This window comes from Zea mays, chromosome 9, assembly GCF_902167145.1.
Source record: "Zea mays cultivar B73 chromosome 9, Zm-B73-REFERENCE-NAM-5.0, whole genome shotgun sequence".
Classification (NCBI taxonomy): Eukaryota; Viridiplantae; Streptophyta; class Magnoliopsida; order Poales; family Poaceae; genus Zea; species Zea mays.
This window is the reverse complement of record NC_050104.1, coordinates 59,022,352-59,048,939: the sequence shown is the minus strand read 5'-3', so window position 1 is coordinate 59,048,939 and position 26,588 is coordinate 59,022,352. Positions and strand designations below refer to the sequence as shown.

Below are 26,588 nucleotides of genomic sequence, written 5' to 3'. Positions count from 1 at the left end.
CTTATGAATTTCTCCTTAGCTAGGACGTCCTTATGACTATCTATTCTTAACGGTTGTCGATGTGTTCCTGAGCGACCAATTCCTAACTGGTGTTCCCAATTCTGTTTTTGCTTCCAGATAGAAAATATGAATTAAAAATGGTTAGACATTTTCCGACCATTTTTATCCCTGCGAATAACAACAGATGGGATAGAGAACATGACCCCGTATAGCACTTATATAAAAATAATGAGAGCGTCAAAGGATGTTTTCCAGTAAATTTATAGCTACCAGGAGATGCACCGTGGACCATGCTCCTGCCGTTCGTACTGTTTTCACAGCTAAGCACCAGACTGAGAATTAAATAAGTTGGAGGTTTCATGTTCAGCGGTCACATATGGACATGAGAATTGAATGTTGAATCAATCTGTAAATTCACATGCTAATCTTACACCCCCGTCAGCCAGTTAACGGCTACAAGGAAAACAGCATGTATCCACACATGAATACATGCTGCTCAATTAAACAAATAATCACATGACATCAGCATATTCTACCTCGAATATACACAGGAATTTTACGAACTAACAACTATGACATGCAGAGTGTCTTCAACTAGCCTGAAGGAATGTCATCTGGAACTGAAAATTGAAAGGGGTTCAAGAGTTATATTGCTGAAAAATAAACAGAAACTCTAGATGAAGTAGTACTCACTGCTTAGAATAAATCCCTGCAGCAAATTCTCAGCTTTGCTAGCCTGCTCAGGGGTACCAGATATTCGAACAACTTTCTCTAAGATGTCAGGTCTGTCCTCAGCTAGCGTTACAGTAGCACCAGAGATCTGTTTCCAAAAAACAGTTAGAACGCAATAGGAGGTAATTAATGATTGTCCGCCTTTTGGTACTCAATAAAATTCAGGATACAACGCACCTCGCTTATTTGAGCAAGCTTGCTACCAGCTCTCATGGTGAGGCTTGCAACAGCACTATTTGGTATGACAACTTCTAGTGTGCTCCTAGTTACTAGAGGAACGGCAAATCTGATGGAGGGCAAAAAAGGTGATCAAATAAACAAACCATAAGAAACAACTGCAAGGATAACATATTACCTTTTTGTAGCACCTTGTCTGATCTCATCAATAATGTTGCTGCCTTGATCAAATGAGCCACTTGCACTGCCTCCACTATCCTGCAATGTAACATGAAATTTTGAAAAAATCAAACAAAATAGCTAGGGATCATCCAAGGCGTTCAAATGTACTATGTGTGCTGTGTAGGGGTTCTATTTAGACCCCTGTGGTATTGGGCCTTGTTCCATCTAACTCCATTATTAATACCACTCACAACCCTGTGGTATTGGGCCTTGTTCCATCTAACTCCATTATTAATACCACTCACAACCCTGGTTAGGGACAGAGTTTCTCTCATTCCAACATGATATCTAGCTAGGTTCTCTCTTCTCACGCTTCTCCCTCCTCCCCGCCCCCTTGCCAGCCGCCAGGGCTTGTCCCAGCAGCTGATTCTCCCCGCTGGTCTCATTCTCGGCACACAGGCCACCCTGGCGCGTCCTACCCCCACGCTAGCGCCTGCGCCCTTCCATTTTCGTCGGCATAGCCATCGACGGCCACCCACCTTGGCCCCGCGCTCTCCCTCTTCCTCGGCAGCGTGGCGTCAATGCGTCTATGGGGTCGACCTCACCTTAACTATGGGTCCCTAGCCGCCATGCAGTCACGTGAGGCCCGGCGCACTCAGCCGCTCCGCGTCGTCTTCTGCTGTCGTGATCCGCTCCGACTCCAACAGCGTCCCCTACACTCGCGTGGGTAAACCCCCAGTCGGCCCTCCGCCCCGCCACCGCTGGATGTGTTCCCCTCTCCCCTGTGCACGCCGCAACCGTCTCCCCCATGGCCGGCGAGCCATCTCCCCGCCGGTGGGCCACCGCCGCAACCGATTCCCCTACGCCCGCCCTGGTCGTGACTCGACCGACCTTCGCTACCTCCACCACGGTTGTGTCGACGCCACTCCCTGTCCCTACGCCCACCGTATAGCCGACCCCATTCCAACGAGCCTGTCATGTGCGAATTCGCCTCTCTGCTCTCACCCTGTCGCATCGCCTCTTTGGTTCAAACCGGTGGCCACGACAGTCCTCCCTCCGACGGCATCCCTCTTCTCCCACCTGACAACCATTGTTGCGGCCGTTGTGCCCCCGACCTTCTTCGCTACGACCGGCAGCCTTACCCGGCCCACAGCCAACCTTCCCTGCGGCCGCACCTCCCCTTGGCGTGTGCGTCGCAGCGCCTTCCTCGCTGCATTGCGCAGCACCTACTCCAGCATGGGCCCTCACCGTCGACGCATTCACACACAGTGCACGTGGCACTTTCACGCTGTCTACCGCTGACGTCCCCTCCCTCGCGGTCATGACCTTCTTCCCTGATGCTTGCGCCCCTCACGGCCCCCTCCCTCGCTGCGGACGTGTCCAGTGCGCCCTGACGGGCTTTATCCTCTGCCTCTCACGCCATCGTCCCTACGCCCCTCTCCGCGCCAGTCTTGATCCATGATGGCACCCATGACGCCCCCTTCCTCTCTGGCGCCCCCACCTGGTCGTCACTCCCGGCTCGAGTCCCCCTCCCAGTGGTTCTATAGGGGTGCCTCCCTTGGCTCTCTTCTCGTACCCCATGTCTTCGCCGCCCCCTCCTCTCACCAACTAGGTTGCTGACTCCAACGCCTCGTTCCACACCACTCCCAACCCCAGAGCTAACTCTTTACCCCATCCCCATAGCTCCCCACCTTCCCTTCCTCCATCACTATCGGAAATGGGTCGACTCTGTCTGTCACCTGAGTAGGTGACACGGTCCTTCCCGGACCTTTCTACCTCAACAGCGTCCTTGTTGCTCCCAACATCATCCAAAACCTTCTCTTCGTCCACCACTTCACCACTGACAACCATTGTTTGATGGAGTTCGATCCCTGGGGGCTCACCATACCGGATCTTACTACTAGTGCTCTGGTCGCTTGGCGTAATAGCTCTGACTTCTATATACCATTCTCTTCCCCCATTCCACCTTCCTCTGCCCATGTTGCGACACCCTACGCCCTCGCCCCCATTGCCTCTGCCTCCACTTGCCACGGTCGTCTCCACCACCCCGGCAACGAGTCCTCTCCAAACTCTCAGCCACCTCGGCCACATCCTTTGCCCCCGCGGCACCGCTACCTCAACTTGGGCGTCACACTCGTTTACCCTTCTCTTCTTCAATGACCCGCACTACTCGCCCCTTCGACCTCATCTGCTGCAACCTTTAGACATCCCCTATTCCTAGCATCTCCGGTCTCCGGTACTATCTGGTCATCCGGATGACTTCTCTCACTACTTGTAGACTTTTCCCGTACGCCGTAAGTCCGACACCTTCACTAGTCTTTCTCACTTCTTTGCATGGGTGTTGACTCAGTTTGGTCACACCATCAGGGCTATTCAGTGTGATAATGGACGAGAGTTTGATAACTCTATGTCTCGCACCTTCTTTCTCTACGTGTGCAACTGCGAATGTCATGTCCTCACACCTCCCCTCAGGATGGTCTAGTCAAGCACATGATTCACACCACCACCATCATGACACTGCCTCCTCTTCCAGGTTTCTCTTCCCACCCGGAAATGGGCTGAGGCACTGAACACAACCACCTACCTCCTCAACTGTCTTCCCTCCACGGCGGTCCCACATCCCAATCCATTCTTCGCCCTCTTCGACACCACCCCCTCCATGAGCAACTTCATGTCTTCGGGCGTGCCTGCTATCCATGATGGAATAAGTCATTGTGGTCTTTGTGGTGGTCCTTTTTAATCTTTGTGACCCTTTTGTTTTTTAGGACAACATCTTAGACTAGAGCATCTTAGAGGACATCTTACACTAGTTAGGACAACATCTTAGATTACAGCAGCTTAGAGCCGAAGACCCGTAGGTGAGAGACCGCCAGCTTGCGCCCATGCCAAGCCTCATACGGTGTCATCCCGTTGAGTGCCTTGGTGGGCGAGCGGTTGAGGATGTAGACCGCTGTCACCACCGCCTCTCCCCAGAAGACAGTCGGCATTCCCCTCTGCTTGAGAGCCCGAGCCATCCCCGATACCGTCTGGTTGCGCCGCTCGACGACGTCGTTCTGCTGCGGGCTGTACGGCGTGGAGTAGTGGCGTTGAACGCCCTCATCCGTGTAGTACGACGTGAACTCAGCTGTTGTCGGTACGCAGCACGCGCAACTTGAAGCCGCACTCCGCCTCTACAGCGACCTGCACACGCTTGATAGCATTCGCAACCTCTCCCTTTCTGCCAAGGACCATCACCCACATGTAGCGGGAGAGGTCGTCGACGAGCAACAAGAAGTAGTGTCGTCCTCCTGGTGTGGCTGGTGTCACCGGGCCACACCAGTCCACATGCACGAGCTCGAGCCTCTCCTTGGCTCGAAAGCTCAACTGCTGGAAAAAGAGGAGTTGTCTCTGCTTTGTCAACACGCAGACATCACATAATTGCTCCACATGGTCAAGGCACGGCAGGCCTCGTACCATCTCCATGGAATGAGCCACTTCAGGGCCTCGAAGTTAAAATGTCCGAAGCGCCCGTGCCACTCCCATGCCCCGTCGTCCCGACGAGCAGCAAGACAACAAGGTTGTGCCACCTTCACATTGAGGATGTAAAGCTGATTTGGACTCCTGAGTACCTTGGCAAGGAGACGAGAGGGGTTCCAGATCCTCATGACTCCTTGCTCGATCTCCACGCGCGAACCGTTCTCATCTAGCTGCCCTAAGCTGATGATAGAGTTCCTCAACGCAAGGATGTAGTAGACTCCGGTGAGCAGCCTGTGCTCACCAGACACGGCGGTGAATACGACTGAGTCGGCGCCCTTTATCTCTACGCCGGAGGCTTCCCCAAACTTGACGGAGCCTCGGACGCTAGAGTCGAGCTCGGTGAAGAACTCCCATCGGCCGGTCATGTGATGAGTGGCGCTAGTGTCGAGGCACCATCCTTCGATCATGTCGTTGTTGGAGCCATCGCCGAGGAAAGCGTGTGCTTTCGTCTCATCAAGGTGGAGGAGTGCCGCTGCGGCTGGTGCCGCTGGAGATAGCTCAATGCTTGCGTGTGCTAGGAGCAGAGCTTCCTCCTCCGCCTCCGCCTGTGCGACGTTGGACTGGCCGTGTTGAGTGTGGTTGCCCAAAACCGGGGAGGTACACTGGCCTGGAACATGCTGGAGTGAACGACATTGTTAATGGCACAAAGATTGCGTTCGGCTTTACCGTTGGAAGTGTAGGGACATGACATGCATAGGCGAATGCCATTAGCTAGGAAGAAGACGAGGGAGTTGGAGTTATCGAATTTTGTGCCATTGTCGCACTAGATGCCCTGCAGAGGAACACCAAACTAGGTGCGCACATAGGTAAAAAAGTCAGACAAAGTGGTAAACAACTGTGATTTAAGGCACAAAGAAAATGTCTATAAGTAGTGGGAAAATCATCAAGAATCACAAGGTAATATTTATATCCTAAGACACTAGTGATAGGAGAGGTCCAAAGATTAGTGTACTAAATCAAATGGGCGCGAAGCGCGAGATGAAGATGAATGAACGGGAGACGAACATGATGACCAAGCTAACAAGCATGGCACAAGGAATTATTATCTCGTTGGGTGCATTTAATAGTACAGGAGTGGGCTAAGCTCGAAAGGACTTCGGGACCAAGACACCCAAGATGTTGGCGCCAAAGTGACGAAGTGCTAGCAAGGAGAGCAAATGTCGAGAGTTGCAGTGGATAGTGGACCAGAGCTGTTACATTTGACGATCTCTGTCAGAGTGGGAAGAGCCTTCACAGAGAACCCAAAAGGGTCAAATTCCACAGAGCAGTGATTATCAATAATAAATTGGCGAACGGAATAACATTCTCAATAAGGTTAGGAGAACGAAACCAAAACATTATTAAGAAATTGAGGGAGGATGGTGGTGCCAGTGAAGGTGACGGGAACGAGGTTCCCATTACCGACAATAATGAACGAGGGAGTGTGACTGGAAGGAGGGGAGGAGGTGGAAAGGATACATGCGTCAAATGCCATGTGACTGGTGGCGCCCGCATCAAAGAACTAGTCTTGTGGAGGCTGGTGAAGCATCGTGGTCTGCAAGTTGGCTGCTAGAGCCTATTGATCCCAGCCTTGAGCCAAAGTGAGGAGAGTGGGTGAAGGTGGGACGCCCCACTGACCAGTCCATTGGCCAGGAGGACTGGTGACGTAGGACTGTGGCGCCTATTGCGGCCGGTAGGGTGCCTAAGAACGTGGAGGTGAAGCCTGTGGACCCAGCCAAAATGTAGATGGCGCCAGTCCACAGGTTCTGGTAGGTGTAGACGACAAGAGGAGAGCGCCCAGGGGTATTGTCGCCAACCCCTGAAGCCCTTGTGCATCGTGGGAAGAAGCGGTGTTGTTCCTGTTGTAGTGTTTGCCACTGCGACGGTCGCATGACTGCTGTCGGTGCTTCGGTGGAGGAGGTGAAGATTGCTGTTGTGGGGAGGCTTGGTCGGTGGTTTGGGGCCACTAGTGCCACCGCTAGAGCTGCCCCCAGGGCTATCAACAAAGAGGACAGCGAGGGTTGCAGCCGTAGAAGCCTTAGCCATGGTGTGATCCTCAAGGCGTAGGTCGTCCTAGACTTGCAGGAAGGAGGGAAGTGGGGTGGTGCGGCGAAGCTGAAGTCCGAGAGCACTAAAACGCTCGTTAAGCCCGCGGATGATGTTGAGGACGAGTGTCCCCTCGGTGATAGGTTGGCCAAGGTTCCAGAGGTCCTCTGCCATACGTTTGAAGCAGCGACAGTAGTTACGATGGACAGGTCACCCTGGAAGAAACCTCGAAATTCTTGATAAGCATAGAGGGCGTTGGTGGTGCAGTTCCCAAGGAATTGGGATTCAATGGCAAGCCAGAGCTGCACGCGGATGTGCCGCGCTCGAAGATGGTGTCAACAAGGTCGTCGAAGATGGCGCTAAGAAGCCAGGTTCTGACGACACAATTCAACCGCACCCAGGATGGAGACACACCTAGAACGGGATTAGACCCAGCAAGTAAGCCAAGTGTGGTGGTGATCCTAAAGTTCGTTGAAGCCTTAGAGATGGTTGAGGACGAGATTGTGATCGGAGATAGGCTCCCCAATATCAAAGAGATGCTACCATGCCTTCCATTTGGCGACAGTACTTAGTGACAAAAAGGTCCCCATGGACAGGCCCGGAAGGCGGCGTCAAGGTGGAGAGCAGAAGCCTCGCGGTTGCGAGGAATTCCTCTATGGCAACCCAGGCCTAACGGGAAGTGCCACCACGCTCACAAACGACTTCCTGCAACTCAACAGTGACCATCCCGAGGATCTAGGAGAGGACCATATTATCCATTCGCCGCTAGGATAGGATAATAAGGGACGTTGTGTTGGTGAGGATGTGGTCATTCAGAGCGTAGCAATGCAAGGTGAGGACGAGGTCACGCCAGCGTGTGTAGGTTGAGAAAGTCAGGTCGATAATGATGGGGACTAGAGAGCGGATGTTCTGAACACCCACCGCCTGGGCGTGGAGGCTGGTGATGGCAATGAACTCGTACGCCAAGGGGGGTCGACCACGGGGGGTTCCGAGAGAGGGTTGAGGAAGGGAGAGCCAGTGAGATGGCGCTCAACCTCAGCAAGCTGCTGAGCGAGAGCATCCGCCGGTGCTTTCGTTCTCTTAAGCGAGGGCGACAACATGTGCGTTCTCCGAGGTGGTAGCCATAACCTTAGCAACAGTGAGGGCCGCGGCTAGGGTGGAGAGGCACTAACAACATCAGAAGGGGGCAGAGTGGCCAACAGGGGCAAGAAAGATGAAGAAGGCCAAAAGAAGACGCTTAGGGCAGAGAGAGGTATCCAACCCGACATCGATATCCAGACATCCTGGGCCACGTCGGCTATGACCAGGCCGGCAGTAGCAAGGTCCTGGCCAGCCACACCTAGGCCATGAGCAGTCAGGCTGGTTGTGACCAAGCCCTAGCCCTGGTAGGCTACGCATAGGCCAAAGGCGACGGTGCCAGTGGCGACCGACAGGGCCTAGGGGCTTCCACCAACGGGAGGGGCAGGCGTCCTAGCTGGGGGAGACGGAGGCGACATGGGTTGCCCAAGCCCCACACCAGGTAAGAGTAGCTACAGGCAAGCGCCGTCAAGGGAAGTTGTGCCGTTGTCGATGGGCTGGAGAGGAAGGGCGTCAGTGGTTGGAGAGGAAGGGGCAACGACAAGGGGGCACAGAGGCCCAGCGTCAAGGAAAGGGCGATGGGGAGAGGAACTAGAGGGGGAGGATGGCCGGCCTTGGCCCCTATGGCAACGGCAGCCAGCAAGCGGTAGACGACGACTAGGGGAGGAGAGGAGAGGAGGAAGAGAAACCTGGCTTGATACTATGTTGGAAGAAATAAAACCCTAATTCATTGATAGTGGGCTGAGTATTACATAGACTAGGTTACATAGGTTAGGCTCTAAGCCCATAACACTAAGATAGGAACAAAACAATCTAACAGAAATGAAGCGTAATGCCTTATTGGAAGATGGAAGTCAGTGCGTAACTTGCAAAAAAAAAAGACCATTGGTATCGTTAGCTATTTTAAACAGATTATGTATAAACATCTTTTCCTAATGGCATAAAGGAATTATTTGTACAATAGACCTACTTTTTTTCGAAAACAATAGACCTACTTTTGAATGCCATGAAGTTGCCAGTTGTGATGCTTGGTGATAAGCACTCATTGGCATATCATTTCCGAGGTTGGGTCCTCCAGGTGAGCCTGCTACTGGAGAAATGGCTCCATGTACATTAATATTGCCAACTTGAATAGGACCAGACATCTCACGGTATAGAAAACTCCTTAATTTTGTTGTTACTTGTATCAGAGCATTCCGAGCAGCACTAATCTCTCCAACAATCTGAAAGAACATATCATGCTCAACCACCAGAGTGCTAATGAACTTAAACTCAAAACTATTTAAAAATAAGGATTCATTCCTGAGAAATTTATGATGAGATGTGTAATAAAAAAATCATTGTAAACAAACTACTGGTCCTTCTTAGAAAGACAATAACTTCTATTTCAATCTGTTCTACTATATTCACAAAGAAAAAAACAGTCTATAGACATCATAAGTCCAAACAGATCACCCTTGGAACTAACTCCCAAATAAATGATGCATAATCATTCAATAAGTGAAAACAGCGTTCCTTGGATAAAGGCAAACCTGTATGAGTTCATCTGACTCTAAAGCGCATAATGGAAGATCTTCTTTTGGTAATATCTGCACGTTTGCACTAGTCTGTCGCTGTATATCAGATAATGACCCCTCCCTTCCATCAAAGCAAGCAATTTCACTTGAAGGTACAAGTAGTCTTGTTGTGATAATGTTATCCTTGTCTGGGCCGAGGTCTACAATATGAGTTTGAATGTGCAGCACTGCTTCCTGAGCTGGGAAAAGCTCATGGTCTGGTCCCTGCAAAAAAAATATGCACAAGCTAAATCATACAAACATGGACCCTTTAGGATGGGAAAAAGCAATCTCACAAAATTAGCTAAGGGGCCGTTTGGATCCATTCATTTTAAAGGAATTGGAATTTACTTAATAAAGTAGTCTATTTAGATTGGAAACTGACATTCCATTATTTTCTAAAGTTCACATGTAAGCCTATCTTCAAATTCATGGGGTGGAGGATGGAAAATGATTGAATATGTTTCTACTCTACAACTTATAAAATGTTCTTTGACTCACTACTCTATATTAAAAATGTAGCACATAAATATCTCTCACATATTGCTAATAATAGTATACAAATATATTTCGCATAAAACCATATTAGCTTAATTGATCTTTGACTAAATTACTATTATTATAATGGAATTCAATTCCAACCATCCAAACGGGACGTAAGACAAAGTGTAAATAGACAGTCATTCCCAAAGTAGTAGTAAGATGTTTAAACCAATAACAATATAAACAATTTTTTTTCTCGAACGAGCAGAAGAGTTGTGCATCATTATATTAAGAGAGAGAGGTCCGAAGTGGACCACAATACAATGCACGAACAAGGTAAAATAACACAGGGAAAAATAAAAAAGACCAGAACCCTAATACAAACAGGGAAAAACTCTATCCTTATCTCATGCTGTAATAGGATGACCTCAGCTGTCACAGCATTAAGCGCTAGAAATAGTCCTGACCCTAGAAAAGGCAGCTCGGAGACCAAGGCTTTCAAATTGCTTTGCACCAGCTCTACTCCAACACTCCATTTCATCCACAAACAATCTTTGAATGGTGCTCAAGGAAGGACTTGTTCCATCAAAAACAGCCCTGTTGCGATGGAGCCATAAGCACTAGGCTCCCAGAATAATGATACTATGAATACATTTTCTGATTTGTTTGGGCACTCTCATATGCACCTTGCCCCACCACTCAACAAAAGAGCCCACATCTCTATCAGGTGTGAGATGGCCCATCCTCAAAGATGAAGGCATGCCAAAATTGTCCAGCAAAACTGCACGTATGTAAGAGGTGCAAGATAGTTTCATGCTCTTCGTCACATAAAGGACATACCACTGGGTGCGGTAATCCTTTTCTTTGAAGCCTATCAGCAGTCCAACATTTATTCCTTATTGTCAACCAAACGGAAAATTTGCATTTAGGGGGTGCCCACGACTTCCACAACCTTTTCCATGGCTCAAAAGAAATAGCTCACATAAAAAACGCCGAATAACAAGACTCTGAGGAGAATTTTCCAGAGCCCGAATGCACCCACACATGTCTATCCTCCTCCTGGTTAAGCACTACTCCACTTAAATTATCCCATAGCTGCAAGTACTGCTGCAGCCCAATCAAAGATAAGGGATTCACAATGTCGCTAACCCATTGCCAGTTATGCAGCACCTGAGCAACAGTTCTTGAAGTAATGGATCTGCTACCCACCATACGGACAACTTCAGGGGCAAAATCTTGTATCATCTTCCCAGTTAACCATTTGTCCATCCAGAAAAATGTATTGGCCCCATTCCCTGTCACAGAAACCACAGATGACTTAAAAAACTATCTAACTTGCTGCAGTCAAACCAACCCAAGGTCTAGATGGGTCAGTTTTTTCTAACCAAAGCCATTTTGCTTGCAACGCCCAACTCTTCAATTGCAAGTTAGGAACTCCAAGACCCCCTAAACTTAGTGGCCTTATAACAATTTCCCAGGGTACAAGACAACTTCCACCATTCACATCCTTTCGCCCTTTCCATAGAAACCCTCTTCGAATTTTGTGAATTGACTTAATAACCCACTTAGGGATTTTTATGGCAATTAGAAGATATATCGGGATGACCGATAGCACAAACCGCACCAATGTTGTCCTCCCGGCCAGATTGAGTAAACAAGCCTTCCAATTAGAAAGCCGATCTGCAATCTTATCTATCCACATCATAAGACCATTCCGCTTCAGTTTCCTGTCTGAAATTGGCAACCCCAAATAATTACAAGGGAATGTGGCCAAATTGCACCTCAGCACATTGCTCCCTCCTGAACCACTTGCTCCTCACAACTTATAGAAATAGCATAAGTCTTATGCATATTAGTAACCAAATCGGAAGCTGACCCAAAACAATTCAAGACCAATCTAACACAGTTCAGGTCCTCTTCAATGGGTTTAACAAAAAGGACCACATCATCAGCATTTTTTTTCTCGAACACGCAGGAGAGCTGCGTATCATTATATTAAAAGGAGAAAGAAACAAGGTCCAAAATAGACCGGAGTACAAGAGACGCCTTACGGCGGTCTAAACGTAACAAACATAAATCGATCCATCTATAAAGCTCCAATCCACATCTGAGAGGGAGGCAGCAAGGGAGGACAACCCCTTGGCCCTAGCAGACTCCCACAGACGGCGCTCGTCCCCAACTTGAATTAAGAAATTAGCAATATTAGGGGAAAGGCCATCAAAGATGCATCTGTTTCTATGATTCCATAAGACCCAAGCACCTAGCATAAAAGGAGAGTTTAGGCCATCTCTGAAGGGACCCTGAATAGCTCCATTTGCTTCATGCCACCACTCCATGAAATTTATATAGATGGTTGCGGTGCCAAAACTTGCAGCCCGAATTGCCTAAGAAAGAGGAACCAGCATTCCCTAGAGAAGACACAAGCCACAAGCAGATGGTCAATTGTCTCCCTTTCCTGATCACAAAGAGGACATATTTCCGGATGATCCAGACCTCGCTTTTCAATTCTATCTGTCGTCCAACATTTCTTATGAGCCACCAACCACAAGAAGAAACGACATTTGGGCAGAGCCCAAGTTTTCCAAATCCTCTCATAAGGCTCGAACTCCACTGATCCAAGAAAGAGACCCTCATAAGCAGATTTAGCCGAATATTTTCCATTAGCAGCCAACCGAAAGATATGCTTGTCCTCTTTATCAACGCAAAGATCAACTTGGGCCACCATGTCCCAAAGGCGCAGAAAGTCTTCAAGGGCTCCAACTGATAAACTCCCATTGATATCATTAATCCATAAATTATCTCTGATCGCCTCCTAAACTGTCCTTTTGTTAATCAGCTTCTTAGGAATGGCCTCTAGAAGACGAGGAGCAATATCCACTACCCGTTGCCCTCCCAGCCATCAATCACTCCAGAAGAGGGTAGAGGCCCCATTTTCGACCTCAGAATACATGGCCATTTTTAGAAACTCTCGGATTTTCCTTGGGACATGAAGAGGCAGGGATGACCAGGGTCGATATGGCTCAGTTTTTTGTATCCAAGCCGAACGCATTTTTAAAAACTGCTAAACTCAGTTTTTTTGAACAATGATTTCAAGTCGTCTGACTAATCGCGATTAGTCACGATTAGTTCGGCTGGTCAGCTATTTGGGCTCGAAACCGCAGAGGGTAGAGTGGACCGGAGCTGTCACATCGGACGATCTCTCTCCGAGAGTGAAGGTCCTTCACAGAGCAACCAAGAGGATCAAATTCCACAGAACAATTATTGTCAGAGGTAAACTGTCGAACAGAAATGAGGTTCTTAATAAGACTTGGGAAACGAGAACATTATTAAGATGAAGAGAATCTGTAAGAACAGCAGAGCCAGTGGATGTAACTGGAGTAGAATTCCCGTTATCGACAATAATAGAGGAGGGAAAAGGGTGTTGTAAAGAGGTGGAATGGGAGAGAGTACCAACATCAGAGGACATGTGGGTGGTTGCCCCGGAGTCGAAGTACCACTCATTTTGTTGAGGGGGCTGGAGCGTCATGGTGTCGAAGTTGGAGACGAGCGATTGCTGGTCCCTTGATGGCATGGGAACAACTTGATGGGGGAAGCATGGTGGTGGTGCAGACCACAGTTGAGGTTGTCCATGGTTGCTGTTGCGCCCCTGGCCAAGGGCCCTGGATGCCAGTGAGCAGGGACTAGGGTAGCTGAGGAGCTAGTGCAGCCGGCGCAGGAGTGACCGGGCGGGTAGATGACGCCATCCGTGGTCCGGGCCACATTTGAATGGACCCAGACCAAGGGTTGTAAAAATGGGCCAGGTAGACGTGGGGGCCTGCCCAGCTTGTTTGGGAGCACGACCGTCTTTCTTCCCGACGTGTTTACCACGCTTGGCGTTGCTACCAAAGGACTACTGCAGGGGCGCCTGTTCTTGCTTGGGCGGAGGCCTGACGGAGCCGAAGGCGAGGAGAGCGGTGGCCAGCAGGGAGGAATGATGTGTGAAGGTGAGTTCCTCAAGAAGCAGATCGCTCCGTACCTCGAGGAAGGTAGGAAAGGTCGCCCGCACCGAAGGTGAAGGACGATGTTGGCGAAGCGCTCGTTCAGACCGCGAATGACGTTGAGGACAAGGGTGCGGTCATGAACGGGTTCGCTAAGGTCATCGAGAGCGTCAGCCATCCCTTTAAACTTGCGGCAGTAGTTGGTGATGGAGAGATCGCCTAGGCAAAAGTTGCGGAATTCCGCGTCGAGGAAGAGTGCCCGAGTCTCACGGTTCCCGAGGAACTGAGACACAATTGCAAGCCAGGCGGTACGGGCAGTAGCGTCACGGATGAGGACAGCATCAGCGAGGTCAATGGTGATGGTGCTGACAATCCACGACTTGAAGATGCAGTCCATTCGAACCTAGTCAGGAGAAGTAGGCGCGAAGGTGTCGGTGAGTACATGGTCCTCCAGAGTGTACTTGCCAACGACGAGGAAGGAGTCGCGCCATCTGGTGTAGAGTGTAGAGGAGATGTCCAGAACCACAGTCCCAAATGTTCTGGACGGCGACCGCCTGAGCGTGGAGGTTGATGAGCGCGACTATCTCGTGGATGAGAAGGGCAGCGCGAGCATCAAGAACTGCAAGATTGGTGTCGAGGTCGAGCTAGTCCGCGTCGAGGTCGGACTGGTGAGACCCGACGTCGTCGTCGAGATCAGCCGCGGCACGGGCTTGAGCGGCGCGTGCCAGGGCGTCGCGGATGCGCGCATCGGCAGCATCGCGCTCCCTGGCAACGTCGGCGGCCTCGCGCTCGGCGTCGCGAGCGCGAGTAAGGGCAGCTACGCCGCGTGGAGACGCTAGGCTTCCTCCGCGCCGGTGATGGTGGCAGCAGGGGTGGTCGGAGCGCCCACTGGGGCGCAGTCGGAGGTGCCGAGGGGTGGGGCGGGCGAAACTTGGTCGCCGGCAATGGAGCAGCGCGCAAGTGCAGCAGCTGCAGACGTGCAGCGGCAGGTGCACCAGACTGCAGATTTCAGCGAAAGGTGGAAGAAATGGGAATGTCCCGAACTACTGATACCATGTGAGAGAGATATGTTGTGTAGGCTATTGTGTATTGAATGAATAGTGTCAGTCGGTTACAGTATATATAGGAAGAGGAGATCATGTGTGACTTATAGAAATAGCGCCAGATTGATCTCCTCTATCAATCAGTATCAGGCCTTCCTAGTGTGGGCTGATACAGATTGATCCCCTACACCAATCAGGATCTCTCCTACCATAACTAGCCTGGTTTCTATCCATAATAGCACAGATTTCTATCCTTGCCTAGTACATGGCAGATACTGCTAACATAAACCACCCAAGGATGCCCTGTAACAGCTTCTGGACAAAGTCTCTGACTACTTGCTAGGGTGGAAAGCATCTTTAATGAATAAGGCAGGTCATTTGGTCATGGTACGTGCAGTTCTAACAGCCTCTCCCATATATCAATTGTTGGTTGTTGACCTCCGTAAGTGGGTCTTTAAAGCATTAGACAAATGTAGAAGGGGTTTTCTGTGGAAGGGACAGGAGAAGGCTAATGGGGGTAATTGCCTTGTGTCTTGGAAAATGGTGCAACGCCCTCTAGAATATGGCGGACTGGGATTCTAAATCTGGAAAAATTAGGCTGGGCTCTGAAAATCCGTTGGTTATGGGCCCATAAGGTGGACCGTCCCTGTCCTTGGGCTGGTTGCCAAATTGGGGCCCCTCGGATTACTTCAGCCTTTTTTAATATGACCATAACTCCAGTTCTCGGAAATTGGGGAAAGAATCCTGTTTTGGAAAGACAGAAGGTTAAATGGAAATTCCATTGCTGATTTGGCTCCTCATCCGATCCAAAATATTTCAAGAGTGGTCAACAAAAGAACTGTAGATTTGTAGCTGAAGCTCTTAATAATCTCAAGTGGGTGGTCGACATTCAAGGGGCCCTAACCATCCTAGTACTAATCGATTATGTCCAGGTTTCGGATCAAGTGCAAGGTATTATTCTACAACCGGAAGTTCCTGACACTTTTAGATGGAAGCTATCAGATTCAAGGGAATACTCTAGCAGGTCTGCATATGCAGCTTTCTTCTTTGGCTCCATCCGTTTTTCTCCCTGGAAGAAAAATTGGAAAAGTTGGGCACCACTTCGTTGCAAGTTTTTTATATGGCTGGTGTTCAGGAAGCGCTGCTGGACAGCCGATAGGCTGGCCAGAAGAGGGTTGCCCCACCCTGAGGCTTGCCCTCTTTGTGATCAAGCGGATGGGACGATTAACCACATTCTAGTAGACTGCAGTTTTTCTAGACAGCTCTGGTTTCACATGTTCCAGGCCCTTCATATTCCAGAACTAGCTCCCAATCTGGATGACTATTCTTTCCCTAAATGGTGGAGCCAAGGTGGTTCGTTTGACGCCAAAAGGAAAGCGTAGGGGGCGAACTCTCTGATCATCCTAGCAGCCTGGGAAATTTGGAAGCACAGAAATAATTGTCTTTGACAATGGAAGACCATGCATACCTGATCTTCTAAGGAAAATTGTGGAGGAATGCAAAATGTGGTGCATGGCTGGAGCTTCAAAATTTCAAGAGTTCCTGGTTGGGTCGCTAGATGGAGCAGGTTGGGGTTTCTTTTTGAGAGTTCCATCTGTTGGTCGTGCTGAGGAGGGCCTCGACTGGGTGGTGTGTGTTGTGTTCCTTTTGTAATCTGTCTGGCCTTGCCAGGCCTTTGTTTGTTTTGTTTTTTTTCACTCCTTAAATGAAATGGCACGCGGATCTGCCGCGTAGTTCGAGAAAAAGATAATCTAACCACCTGTGGGGACTGTACCTGATAGGTATGGGCACAAAGTCCTATCCACAGATACAGGTGTGGGTATGAAATTTTACCCAATAGGCAATTTGTTGAGGGTAGGTTTTTAATCCACCCTAAACCCAATGTCATCCCTAGTTACTTGTATCACTCAGGTATGATGCATCATATACATATCTGCGACACCTAAGTCCCGACTGTAAGTAGAGGGACTCTAACTCTCATCAAGAGGATGACACTATGAGTTGGGGCAATTTTTCTGTTTATTTCCTCAAACACTACACAATGCCATACCCATCTAAGGGTTGGAGACCCATATTTATAGCCTTAGAGGCTGCACTACCACACCTTCTCACACACACTACACAACAGGATTGTCCTCTAGATGCTAAAGAGACTACAGAGGACAGTCAAAAGCGACTGTTGTCCTCTAGATGCTAAAGCGACTACAGAGGACAGTCAAAAAGCGACTGTTGTCCTCTAGATGCTAAAGAGACTACAGAGGACAGTCAAGTTGTCCTCTAGATGCTAAAGGACTACAGAGGACAGTCAAAAACGACTGTTGTCCTCTAGATGCTCAAGACTTATTCCATCATTCTCCCCCTAAGTCTTGGGCGTCGTCTTGTGAGAAAGTTGGGCCATCCCGGACCTGAAGCAAAGCTCAACAAACTTGATCTTCCCAAGGGGCTTGGTGAGCAGGTCTGCAAGCTGATCCTTGGTGTTGATGTAACGCGCCTTGATGCTCCCTTCTGCCAAGCAGTCTCGGATGAAGTGGTATCTCAGCCGGATGTGCTTGCTCCGTTCATGGAACACGGGGTTCTTGGCCAATGCCAGAGCGGACTGGCTGTCCACCCTGAGTTCCACCGCTCCAGTGTCTCTCCCGAGGAGATCACCGAGCAGTCGAGCCAGCCAGAGCGCCTGAGTCGAAGCAGTGGACGCCGCTATGTACTCGGCCTCGCAGCTGGACATGGCCACCACCTGCTGCTTGACCGACTTCCAGCTAATGAGGCACTTGCCGAGGAAGAAGAGGATCCCGCTTGTGCTCTTGCTAGTGTCGATGTCGCCGGCGTGGTCGCTGTCGCTGTACCCGACAAGGTGTGCCTCCCCAGGGCACCTCGGGTAGTAGAGACTGTGGTCGAGAGTCCCCGCAACATAGCGGATGATCCTCTTCACAGCCTGCTCATGCTCCGTCGTCGGTCGCTGCAAGAACCGACTAACGTAGCCGACGGAGTATGCCAAGTCAGGCCGTGTGTGGACGAGGTAGCGAAGGCTCCCCACAAGACGCCGGTACTGAGTAGCATCCACCTCCTCCATCGTGCTATCGCGACTCAGCTTCAGCCTCTCCTCCATCGGAGTGAGAGCTGGGTTGCAGTCGGTGAGCCCAGCCAGCTCAACAATGCGCCTGGCATAGGCGATCTGGCAAAGTGTGATCCCGGAGTCTCCCTGGTGCACCTCAATCCCCAGGTAGAAGGAGAGATGCCCCAGGTCACTCATTTGGAAGGTGGCCTTCATCTCTTCCTTGAACGCTGCCACCTCTGCATCCTTGGCGCCGGTGATCACCAAGTCGTCGACGTAGACACCCACCAGCAGGGCATTTTCTCCATTGCCCCGCCGATAGATGGCCGCCTCGTGCGGGCTTGGCATGAAGCCCATCCTCTTGAGCGTGGAATCCAGCTTGGCATTCCACGCCCTTGGTGCCTGTCGCAAGCCGTAGAGAGCCTTGCGCAGGCGCAACACCTTGCCCTCCTTGCCAGGGATCGCAAAACCTGGCGGCTGGTGTACATAGACCTCCTCCTTTAAGTCGCCGTTAAGAAACGCCGACTTGACATCCATGTGATGAACATGCCAGCCCTTCAGGGCTGCCAGCGCGAGGAGGAGTCGCACGGATTCCATCCGTGCTACAGGGGCGAAGGCATCGTCGAAGTCGATCCTCTCCTGCTGCAAGAAACCGCGTGCCACCAAGCGAGCCTTATGCTTGACGATGGCGCCGGCTTCATCCCTCTTCAGTTTGAACACCCACTTAAGGGTGATCGCGCGATGACCATGAGGGAGATCAGCGAGCTCCCAAGTGCGGTTCGTCTCAACCGCGTCCATCTCCGACTGCATCGCGGCACGCCAAGCCGCATGTTTCTCGGCCTCCGCGAAAGACCGAGGCTCACCATCGTCGCATGCAAGATGCAACTCTCCTGCCAGAATGCGAGACGCAGGGCCCGGCACCGACGGGTCGATGAGAAGGCCCTCCACCCTTCGATACCGCAACGGCTCGCCGTCGTAGCACGCGTCGACGCGCTCCTCGTCGCGGGACAGAGGGGTCACGAGCTCCACTGGGTCGTGCTCGACACGAGCTGGTGTCGGAGAGGACGTTCCCGGAGAGGGTACCGTCGGTGCTGGAGTGCGTGGTGGCGAAGAGCTCGCTGTAGCCGGAGTCGTGGCTGGAGTGCGTGGTGGTGAAGAGCTCGTTGTAGCAGGAGCTGGAGAGTTTGGCGCTGGAGTCGGTGGAGACTTGGGGGCTGGGGTAGTGTTACCGACTCCTCGCTGGTGAGTCCGTAACCTTGGTTTCCTGGTGTCCTTCAATGGGGAGTGGAGAGGGAGATTTGAGTGGCGCAAGGTGTATGGAAGAAGAGGGCGCTGATCACCCAGATCTCCTGCGCCGGCGTCGTGCCTAGCCAGGATGATCCCAGGTGATCTCGCCCAAACAAAAGGGAGATCTTATTCCTGGTTGATTATTACAGCTGATGCCCAGCCGCCTTTATAGCCATAGGCGGTCTCAGGATAGACATATCTACTGCTACTATTTAGCCACATAAAAAGGAACTAACCTATTATTTAGGAACTGCTACTATTTAGCCACATAAAAAGGAACTAACCTATTATTTAGGAACTGATAAAACAGAACTATTCCTGACTTATCTCCTCTTTCCTATTTCTGCGCCTTGTGAATTGGCGGCCCACAAAAGCATCTATAACATTTCCCTCCTCTCCGACAAACAACTCGTCCTCGAGTTGTATTTCTGGATATCTTCTCTTGAACTCATTACATTGTTCCCATGTAGCATCAGCCGGCTCACGTCCAAGCCACTGGACCAGTAACTCCCAAACACCTCTATTTAAACGAGCCTTCACTACTTGTGCTGGAACCGGAAGTACCTTGCCATGCAGAATCGTTGGTAAGGGTACTAGTGCGGATGGGGGCTCCCCTTGGAATTTCTTGAGAAGTGCCACATGAAAAACATCATGGATTCTTGCATTGGTTGGCAGCTGTAGCTTATAGGCGACCTCTCCAATGCGTTGCAGAATTTGATATGGCCCATAGAACTTAGGTCCTAATTTGGATGTTGCTGCTGGAGTGACACCCATTGCCGACCTTTGGTGCAGACGTAGCCAAACCCAATCGCCGACAGCATACTGCACATCTCGACGGCCACTGTCCTGCGCCTGCTTCATTGTTACCTGAGCTTGGATTAGCCTTTGTTTGATGTCTGCCAAGAAAACATCTCGATCCTGAAGTTGTTGATCGACGGCAGCTACTCTGGTTGTCCCAGGTGTATAAGAAAGCATTGTTGGAGGGTCCCGGCCATATACAATCCTGAATGGAGTACACTTGACCGCAGTCTGGTATGACGTATTGTAACAAAATTCAGCCCATGGAAGCCATTGTAACCAAGTTTTTGGCCGATCACCTGCCAAGCAGCGTAAGTACATCACAATAATTCTGTTAACCACTTCCGACTGTCCATCGGTCTGGGGGTGAAACGCGGAACTAAGTAACAACTTGACCCCAGCAAGGTGAAAAAGCTCGGACCAGAAGGCACTAGTAAACACTGTATCTCTATCACTTACAATTGAGCACGGAATACCATGAAGGCGCACGATCCCTTCGAAAAATGCCCTAGCCACGGTCACTGCGGTATATGGATGGCCAAGAGGAATAAAGTGGGCGAACTTAGAGAACCTGTCGACCACTGTTAATACCACTGTCTTGCCACCAACCTTAGGAAATCCTTCAACAAAGTCCATGGAGATGTCGTTCCAAATTTCCGATGGTACCGGCAGGGGTTGCAGCAGACCTGCTGGATGTAGATGCTCAGTTTTATTCCGTTGGCAAGTGGCGCATGCTTGCACAAATTCTCTGACCCGTCGTAAGGCCTGTGGGCTGTAGAAGGATGCTCTCCATCGATGTACAGTCTTCTCAATGCCCTCGTGACCACAATTGTGTGCTGCTGCCAGTATTTCTGTCCAAACTGCTGAAGCGTCCGGAATGAAGACCTTCCCTTGAAATAGTAGCAGACCATCAGCTTTCGTCCATCCTGATTTTGCAGTTCCCGCTGTAATGGCAGCCCGCAAGCTTAAGACCTGTGGGTCGGTGGCAGCTTCATTGCGAAGGGTGTCAAACAGCTGAAAATGTGGTGCCGAGATGCTGTTAATTTCTGCGGTGTCTTCGTCGCGTCGAGACAAGGCATCTGCTGCACCATTCAATTTGCCCGGCCTATACTCCACTGACAGATCATATCCAAACAATTTGCTGACCCATGTATGTTGCGGTATTGTAGACAACTGTTGATCCAGGAGGAATTTAAGGCTATAGTGATCTGTCTGTACCAGAAAAGTTCTTCCCCATAAATATGGTCTCCAATTCCTCACTGCTTTGACTTAACCAATCAATTCCCGCTCATATGCTGGTAATTTCTGATGGTGTGGTGCTACAACACGACTGAAATATGCAATGGCCCCATCTCCTTGATGAAGGACTGCTCCAAAACCAGTCCCTGATGCATCACAGTCCACTATAAACTGTTTAGAAAAATTCGGCATCTGTAACAGTGGTGCTGATATAAGGGCTTGCTTGAGTTGAAGAAATGCCTCCTCTGCCCTTTCCGACCAACGGAACGCCTCACGCTTGAGAAGAGCCGTGAGGGGTGCAGCTATGGTCCCATAATCCACTATAAACTTGCGGTAATAGCAGTGAGACCCAAGAAACCTCGAAGTGCCCGAATAGACCGAGGGCGCGGCCAAACTTCTACTGCTGCCACCTTATCCAAATCCATAGAAACGCCCTGAGCTGAAATAACATGACCCAAGTAAGCGACTGATGTTTTGCCAAACGAACACTTAGATTGTTTGACTGATAACTTGTTTGCTCGGAGTGCTGTAAATACTTCCCTGACATGTTGTAAGTGCGCTGCCCAGGAAGAGCTGAATACCAGAATATCATCGAAGAAGACCAGGACAAACTTCCGGATGAAGGGTTTCAGGACATCATTCATGAGGGCCTGAAATGTGGACGGTGCGTTGGTGAGGCCGAAGGGCATGACTAGAAACTCGAAGTGACCTCGATGAGTGCGGAACGCTGTCTTCTCAATATCATCTGGGTGCATGCGTACTTGGTGATATCCACTGCAGAGGTCCAACTTTGTGAAGAAGCAGGCACCGTGTAACTCATCCAAGAGTTCGTCGACCACCGGAATGGGAAACTTGTCCTTGACTGTTTTGGTATTGAGGGCCCGATAGTCAATGCAGAAACGCCAGGCTTTATCAGCTTTCTTCACAAGTAACACTGGAGAAGAGTAGGCTGATGTGCACTCCCGAATGATGCCTTGCTGCAACATGTCTTCGCACTGGCGCTCGATCTCGTCTTTCAACAATTGGGGGTATCTGTAGGGCCGAACTGCAACTGGTGGCGTCCCTGGCAGCAGCCTGATGTGATGGTCGTGACGTCGAGGTGGCGGAAGGCCACGTGGTTCAGCGAAGATGTCGGCGTAGGACTGCAGTAATGCCTGTAGTAGTTCGCGGGGTTCGGACAGGGCTGCGCACTGAGTATGTGGCGCACCCAGTCCTACCCAACGCACCTTGCGTCCCAGGCGCCAGAACTCCATGGATAAGGCGTTGAAGTTCCACAATATGGGTCCCGATGACCGAAGCCACTGGACCCCCAGGACAATGTCGAAGCCGGCCAGAGGAAGACCGTAGCAGGTGATGTGGAAGGTCTCCTCGGCAATAGTAATTCGGAGCTTGGAATATATCCCGCTGCTGGCGACGTTGTCCCCGTTTGCTACCTTGACGGAGAGACCCGGTCTTGGTGTGACTTGGAGGCCCAGCTGGGTGGCCACAGCTTCCCGGATGAATGTGTGGGTAGAGCCTGTGTCCACCAGCGCCACCAATGTCCGATCCTTGACCCTGACCTGGAGCTTCCTGGTGCTGCTGATGTCAATGCCTGTGAGGGCATGAAGAGAAATGCCCAGGTCTTCTGCTGCTGCATTTTCCTCCATGTCGTCGTCCATTTCCAGTAAGAATACCCCCCTTGCGGTGCACTTGTGATCAGTCGAGTACTTCTCGTTGCAGTGGTAACATTCTCCACTTGCCCGTTTCGCTGCTAATTCTTCTGGTGTTAGACGTCTGAAACGCGACCGATTTGGAGCAGCCGGCCTGGCCCCTGGTCCTGAACCAGTCCCTTTGATGGCGGACAGGTTCCGGTGACTTTGTCTATCTCTGAGTGCTGCAATGTTCTCCTCCTTGCGCTCATAAGCACGGGCCAGACTCATTGCGGTCTGCAGGTTTGTCGGGGCCAGCAGCTCGACATCGGTGCGGAGGGGATCTCCAAGACCTGCTGTAAACATGTTCACCTGCTGCATAGGAGACAAGTCATCACAGCGACAAAGCAAGACTGAAAACTGTCGCTGATATGCCTCCACGGTGCCTGTCCTATAAAGGGCTTTCAGTTCTGCCAGGCCATTGGATCGGATGGGTGGTCCAAACCTCATGTGGATGTAGTCAACAAATCGTGCCCACGACAGAATGCCATGATCACGTTCCAGGGCATAGTACCCCACTCGGCTGCTGCTCCCTCCAAGTGTAATGATGCTAGCCAAACTTTTTCTTCTGCCATGGTTCGCATCCCTCGGAAATAGGTGTTGCACTTGTTGATCCATGTCAATGGATCTGATTCGCCGTCGAAGGATGGAAAGTTGGGTCGCGGTGGACGGCTGCCACCTTCGTCGTCACGACCCCGACCGCGACCATAGCCATCTGGTCGGCCATAACGATCCGGGCGGCTGTAGAATTCGCTGCCCCCATCACTACGCCTGCGACGTGGGGCCTGACGGCCACCATTGTTGCTGTTGTGGTCGCCCTGGTGTGGTGGTCCGTCGCCGTCGTCAATCTCCGTGATTTCCTCCAGCTGGACGCCGCCGGGTGGAACCGTTTCCACCCGCGCCAATCGACGATCATGGGTGTCCAGCCGACCATTCATGGTTGTCAGCTGACCCAACATCCTGTTCATTGCGTCCATGAGGAAGTCCAGCTTCTGTTCTGTGCTCTTGTCTTCAGGATCGGGCATGACGCCGGACATGATTGTCGCTGCGTCTGCTGAATCTGATACCAAATTGTTACCGACTCCTCGCTGGTGAGTCCGTAACCTTGGTTTCCTGGTGTCCTTCAATGGGGAGTGGAGAGGGAGATTGGAGTGGCCCAAGGTGTATGGAAGAAGAGGGCGCTGATCACCCAGATCTCCTGCGCCGGCGTCGTGCCTGGCCAGGATGATCCCAGGTGATCTCGCCCAAACAAAAGGGAGATCTTATTCCTGGTTGATTATTACAGCTGATGCCCAGCCGCCTTTATAGCCATAGGCGGTCTCAGGATAGACATATCTACTGCTACTATTTAGCCACATAAAAAGGAACTAACCTATTATTTAGGAACTGATAAAACAGAACTATTCCTGACTTATCTCCTCTTTCCTATTTCTGCGCCTTGTGAATTGGCGGCCCACAAAAGCATCTATAACAGGTAGACCTGCTCAGAGAAGAGTTGCCTACTCCCCCAGCTCCCTCAAAGTGGACGTACTCGATGGTGAAGTCGTACGTCGGAGTCGTGCCGTCGTCCACCGCCTTGTCCCACGCCCATCCTCGCCCTTCATCGAACACTACGTCGCGCGCCGTGCGCACACGCTGTGTTCTTGGGTCAAGGATGCGGTAGGCCTTCGAGCCCTCCGTGTAGCCAATGAACACCCCCGGGGTGCTCCTATCGTCGAGCTTGCTGATGTGGCCAAGCTCCTTGGTGAATGCGAGGCAGCCGAAGACCCGTAGGTGAGAGACCGCCGGCTTGCGCCCATGCCAAGCCTCGTACGGTGTCATCCCGTTGAGAGCCTTGGTGGGCGAGCGGTTGAGGATGTAAACCGCTGTCACCACCGCCTCTCCCCAGAAGACAGCTGGCATTCCTCTCTGCTTGAGGAGAGCCCGAGCCATCCCCACAACCGTCTGGTTGCGCCGCTCGACGACGCCGTTCTGCTGCGGGTTGTACGGCGCGGAGTAGTGGCGCTGAACGCCCTCATCCGCGCAGTATGACGCGAACTCAGCCACCGTGAATTCGCCGCTGTTGTCGGTGCGCAGCACGCGCAGCTTGCGGCCGCACTCCGCCTCCGCAGCGACCTGCACACGCCTGATGGCGTTCGCAGCCTCTCCCTTGCTGCCAAGGATCATCACCCACATGTAGCGGGAGAGATCGTCGACAAGCAGCAAGAAGTAGCATCGTCCTCCTGGTGTGGCTGGTGTCACCGGGCCGCACAAGTCCCCATGCACGAGCTCGAGCCTCTCCTTGGCTCGGAAGCTCGACTGCTGGGGAAAGGGGAGCCGTCTCTGCTTTGTCAACACGCAGACATCGCAGAATTGCTCCACATGGTCAAGGCACGGCAGGCCTCGTACCATCTCCTTGGCACTGAGCCGCTTCAGGGCCTCGAAGTTAAGGTGCCCGAAGCGCTCGTGCCACTGCCATGCCCCGTCGTCTCGACGAGCAGCAAGGCAGCAAGGTTGTGCCACCTTCACATTGAGGATGTATAGCCGATTTGGACTCCTGCGTACCTTGGCAAGAAGGCGACGAGAGGGATCCCAGATCCTCATGACTCCGTGCTCGACCACCACGCGCGAACCGTTCTCATCCAGCTGTCCCAAGCTGATGATAGAGTTCCTCAACGCGGGGATGTAGTAGACTCCGGTGAGCAGCCTGTGCTCACCAGACGCGGCGGTGAAGACGACTGAGCCGACGCCCTTGATCTCTACGCCGGAGGCGTCCCCAAACTTGACGCTAGAGTCAAGCTCGGTGAAGAACTCCCGTCGACCGGTCATGTGATGAGTGGCGCCGGTGTCGAGGCACCATCCTTCGATCATGTCCTTGTTGGAGCCGTCGCCGAGGAAAGCGCGTGCTTTCGACTCATCAAGGTGGAGGAGTGCCGTTGCGGCCGGTGCCGCTGGAGATGGCTCGATGCTTGCATGTGCCAGGAGCAGGGCCTCCTCCTCCGCCTGTGCGACGTTGGCCTGGCCACGTCGTGGCTGCCGACAATCCCTGGCCCAGTGGCCAAGCTTGCCGCAGTTGTGGCAGCCGTCGTCTCGTGTCGGCTTCTTGTTGCCGACAGCGCCGCCTTGGGCACCTCCACGTGCACCACCCTCAGCATGTCCTCGCGCCCCGGCCTGGGCGCCTCCACGCGCCTTGCGCGGCTTGCCGCGTTTGCGGCCTCGTGTCGAGGAGGACTCCCCCTTCTTCTTGTCACCCTGGTAGGCCTCCCACTGCTCCCGAGTGAGATGTAGCTTCCCGCCGATAGTGATAGGCCCAGAGAGAGCCTGTGGTTTGTCGCCGTCGACCACCTTGAGGCGACCAATCGCCTCTTCGATCGTCATCGTGGAGAGGTCTAGCAGAGACTCGATCGAGCGAGCAATCTGCCTGTACTTCTCGGGGATGCAACGGAAGAGCTTCTCAACATCTCTCTCCTCATCGTAGGTGTCGTCGCCGAACTGCACCATCTTCTGCAACAGTGTTGAGGCGGAGAGCAAAGTCATCAACATCCTCACCTGGCTTGAAGGCCAGGTTCTCCCACTCCTTGCGAAGTGCCTGCAGTGTGGTCTTGCGGGCACGATCGCTGCCAATGCGGGTCGCAGCGATGGCGTCCCAGGCCTCCTTGGCAGTCCGCTTCTGGGAAAGCGAAAACTGCATCTCGGGCGGGACTGCAGCAATGAGGGCATCCAGCGCCCGCCGATCCTCGTGGTAGTCGACGTCGTCGTAACGAACTACTTCCCACATGTGGCGAACCTGGAGCCGT

The 26,588-nt window shown here is 51.7% G+C and overlaps 1 protein-coding gene across 2 annotated transcripts in view; it reads right to left on the bottom strand.

Annotated features, from left to right (window-relative positions):
- Positions 1-333: 333 nt before the first annotated feature.
- LOC103638431 (RNA-binding KH domain-containing protein RCF3) overlaps positions 334-26,588 on the bottom strand; it is a 33,062-nt gene continuing 6,807 nt past the window's right edge. The window contains exons 3-8 of one of the 2 annotated variants that reach the window (XM_008661344.4): positions 9,222-9,470; positions 8,685-8,912; positions 1,088-1,167; positions 910-1,018; positions 694-820; positions 334-620 (exon numbers count right to left, since the gene is read on the bottom strand). In XM_008661344.4, coding sequence (XP_008659566.1) covers positions 595-620; positions 694-820; positions 910-1,018; positions 1,088-1,167; positions 8,685-8,912; positions 9,222-9,470 — 819 coding nt within the window. In that variant the 3' untranslated portion in view covers positions 334-594. The remainder of the gene's footprint in view (positions 621-693; positions 821-909; positions 1,019-1,087; positions 1,168-8,684; positions 8,913-9,221; positions 9,471-26,588) is intronic. The other variant, XM_008661346.4, reaches the window with a different exon arrangement.